General features: G+C 36.5%; 1 protein-coding gene across 1 annotated transcript in view; it reads left to right on the top strand.

Annotated features, from left to right (window-relative positions):
- Positions 1-4,193, top strand: part of MMS22L (MMS22 like, DNA repair protein) — a 191,066-nt gene that overhangs the window by 41,987 nt on the left and 144,886 nt on the right. Inside the window, exon 10 of the mRNA XM_042781136.1 lies at positions 2,539-2,601. Within this exon, the coding sequence (XP_042637070.1) occupies positions 2,539-2,601 (63 nt within the window). The remainder of the gene's footprint in view (positions 1-2,538; positions 2,602-4,193) is intronic.

Genomic DNA, 4,193 nt, shown 5'->3' with positions numbered 1-4,193 from the left:
TTTCCGAGGCAGTATCACTACGGAAGTAGGATTGCCCAACCTTCCTTCCGAGGAGTGGCTGGTGGGTTTGAACCGCCTGCCTTCTGGTTAGCAGTCAAGTGCCTTAGCCACTATGCTACCAGAGCTCCCGAAGAGTAGAATAAGGAAGTATTAAGAATACCCAGGGCATGAAAGCCCTGAAAATGCTATAGATATGTAAAGTGTTTTTTTTTTTTTTTTGCTTGTTAGATTATATCTGACAGAAAAATTAAGTATTTGTTAAAGCACTTATAATTTTATAAAAGCACCACTGTTGAATAAATAGGTTTGTTTTGGAGGGAGGCATGAACATACTTATTCACTATGAATAAAACCAGTTGCTGTCAAGTCAGCTCGGACTCATAGTGACCCCGTGTGTGTCAGAGAAGAGCCATGTTTTATAGTATTCCCAATGGCTGATCTCCTGGAGGTGGATCTTCAGGCCCTTCCTCCCAAGTACACTTGGGTGAACTCTGACTGCCAGCATTTTAGTTAGCAGCCAAGTGTTTTAACCATTTACACCATCTAGGGTCTCCATTTATGGAATGAGTAAATCATTTGTTTGTTATGTTTTTAAAAAAGGAATTGCTGTAACGAAACGTTTAGTTTTCCCAGCTCAATTAAGAGTATATAACTTATTGGTTGGGAAACCAAGATTCTAGAACATCAAGTTCAGATTTTAGGGCTGTCGTAGATTGCAAAAAATGGTTCTACTCTGCATCGTTTGCTGTATCCACACATTATGCAGTATGGCTTTTCAGCTCCTCCCATGCAGAGGTGGAATCTGTTTCCCCACGCCATGGATCTGGGCTGGCCTATGCCTTGCATTAGCTAGTAGAATGCAGCAGAAGATACAGTATTTGGGTTCCCCTAGGCTCAGGACACCTTGGATGCTTTGGTCTCTCTCTTACTCCTCTGCCTTCACTGGTCTAGCCTGCTGGAGGATGAGAGACTATGGAACAGAGCTGAGTAATCTCAGCCGAGGACCTCCTAGACCAGCTAGCCTTTAGCTGATCCACCAACTGACTGTAGACACAAGAGTGAGCCCAGCCTAGATCACTCAGATCTGGCCCACGTAACCAGAGCTATCCAGCTGATTCATGGCCCAATGAGAAATAATAAATGACTGATCTCTGCCACCATGTTTTGAGCATGTTTGGTCTTTGTTCTTACTAAGATAACTTCTGATAAGATTTATATTGTACTGAATTACAGTCAGGGAGCTCTGGTAGGATAGTGCCTAAAGGCACTTGACTGCTAACCAGAAGGCTGGTGGTTCAAACCCACCAGCCACTCCTCGGAAGGAAGGCTGGGCAATCTACTTCCATAGTGATACTACCTCGGAAACCCAAGGAGGGGTCGCTGTGAGTTGGGTCTGACTCGACGGCACATGACAACAACAACGAAATACAGTCATGCACTCCATAACATCCATTTATGGAACATGTGACTGCATGTACATCTGTTGTTCCATAAAGTTATAATAGAATTCAGAAGTCTCAATTGGAAAACAGAACATAGTGAATGCAACAGCTTACTGCAAGCAACACATGTATCTTATGTCTCTTATATACAAAGCAATTGTGCTGCCATGCAAATAATTGTACAGTACATATATAACCTATAAAATATATACCTTGACAGTCATAATAAATGCCCATATTACTGGTTTGTGTATGTACTGTACTTTCTGTCTAAAAAGTTTACCATGTAACAGTGTACACTTTGACTTATAGGCAGCAGCATCCAATCTTCTATATTGTGGGTATCTTGAATGTTGTAGTACTATCTTTCTGATTAATTTTCTTTTGAAAATATTACTGCAAGGTACATCGTGGTTCCCAAACGCAGCAAAACCACTGCTAGTGATAGTAGCAGCAAGAGGCAGAGGAGAAGTATCAGGTTGAAAGTGAAACTACAGGTTATTTGTTAAGCAGCATAAAGGTGGAATCATTGAATGCTGTTGTTCGCAATTTAGGCATGTCACACTTGACAATCACAACAGTCCTCAAAAGCAAAGAAAAAATTCTCCAAGCTGTTAAAGGGTCAGCTCCAATGAAAGCTACTAAGCTAATGAAAATGTAACAGGAAACTATATCAAATATGGAGAAATTATTAACGATGTGGATTGAGGACCAAACACAAAAGCATATCCCTGTCAGCACTCTGACTGTCATGAAGGCACAAAGTTTGTTAAAGATGCTTAAAGAAAAAGCAGGACCAGACTATGATATGGTGTTCTCACACTGTTCAAATCACAAAAAGTCCTCTATTTCACAGAACGTATCATGGATAGTAAGTGACGCATGACTGTAGTTGTAAATGTTTTTCTAACAAGTTTGTTGAATAGCTCTGCCAAAGTAATACTGAAATTGCAGTGATGTCTGATGATAGAGAATATGTTCGTACTTCACATTTAATTTACTATATCCTAACGGCACATAACAACAACAACAATTTTAAGTAAAGAGTACATGTAATGAAGAACAACAATTTTGATAATATATCCTCCCTTTCTAGAGGCAAATGGAATCAAATTGGAACTTTGTAGAAGAACTGCTGAAAAAGTCCATCAGTGTTCAGGTATGCATTTTAATTAAGACTATATTGTGGTCTTTGCTGAGTTTTTATGTTACAGATTTTATTTACAAGAAGCAAGCAAGCTATTAAAATGATTTAAATAACAAACTTAGCTTAGTTTTAAAAAACTAGAGAGAGAAATAATTCTGTGTCAGTGAAGAGTCAGTGCACAATCATTCCTATTAATGACTATCCTTTAAAGATTTTTATTATTAACAGAAGTTCGCAGTTAAAGGACAAAGATCATTATCCTAGTTGGCAACTTTGAAAAAATATATTCAAAGTAAGTGGTAGATGCTTTGGAACTGTAAACCATACAGTGACTGGATGATAGGAAGTCTAGAAGACATGATAAGGGAGATAGTCGGTGGCATTGGAAATTCAGCTGTATCCTCATCACAGCAGGAAGGTGACTTGCCTTGCTGAACAATTTGTCTTACAGGCTTGAATTATACTCTAACTGATAAGGTCCTAGTTTCTGGGCACTCATTTCATACCTTATCATTTTTCTTTCTGCAGAGCTGTTAATGTAGTGCTTCATGGCCCAAAGGTCAGACTTGACTTCTTTTAAAACTTGTTTTAAATATGCTATTCATCACATCTTTAAACATGTTGTACTGTAGCTCTATAGATTTGGTCTTAAATATCCAAATACAAATTATCATTTATGTAAGAGTTTAAATAAAATTAAGTCAAAGGATGTGTTTTAATTTGGGAATTAAATTACTATTCTGTTGATAAAGTTTTTTTTTTTTTTTAAAAAAAAAAGGAAACTTGAAGAAAAATAAAGAAGAAATATGGTAATATAAAGTTGCTTTTTCATTACATAGATATGGTAGCCATATCTTTGAAAATTAGTTTTAATTTTCCTATTAAAAATTGAAGTTTTCTTTTTCCTGTTATCTGTATTAACTCTTAATTTCTTTAGGTGAAATATATAGATACATTTAATTATAATATGACTCTTCTAATTATGAGCTAAGAATTCTAGCTTAGATTGATATCCAGAGAACACTGTGTAGGTAAGTTTTATCAGAAACAGACCTGTTAGCCTTTTAGAATGCTTTCCCCTACCACTTTAAAAGTTCTTGTTTATTCCTTTCTCCCCACTTCCCCTTAATTCTCTTAATTGGCTTCCTTTTTTCTTCTCTGGAAACCTACTGATTTAGTAACTCAAAAAGTTCCTTACGTTTTTTTGTGATTGTAGGGAATCTAAAAAATGGTCATTATCATTTACGTCAGCTATTAATCCAATCTTTATGCTTTACCATAATTTAAAAGCCTCTTAGTTGAAATCAAGTGAAAAGAATTTTCCATTATTCCTATAGTGTTACGTTTTACAGTTACGGTGTCTGAGATAGTAATTGGGAGCTGCTTTAATTTCTACATTAAGTTGTAACTACTTCTGTCTTTTAAATTTCCTTCTTCTGGCTCAGCTAGTAACAAACAGTGTGTTCTTAGACAGTTCAGCATTCACCATATGTTTCTGTTATACTACTTTTTTTTTTTTTAATTGTGATTTGGTTGAAGGTTTACAGAGCAAATTCACTTTCCATACAGCAGTTCATGTATACTTTGTCTCATGACATTGACCA

This window comes from Orycteropus afer, unplaced genomic scaffold (assembly GCF_000298275.1).
Source record: "Orycteropus afer afer isolate SDZICR_OR568_19922 unplaced genomic scaffold, OryAfe1.0 scaffold00087, whole genome shotgun sequence".
Lineage (NCBI taxonomy): Eukaryota > Metazoa > Chordata > Mammalia > Tubulidentata > Orycteropodidae > Orycteropus > Orycteropus afer.
Note: the sequence above shows the minus strand (reverse complement) of the source record. Positions and strands in the feature narration are given on the sequence as shown.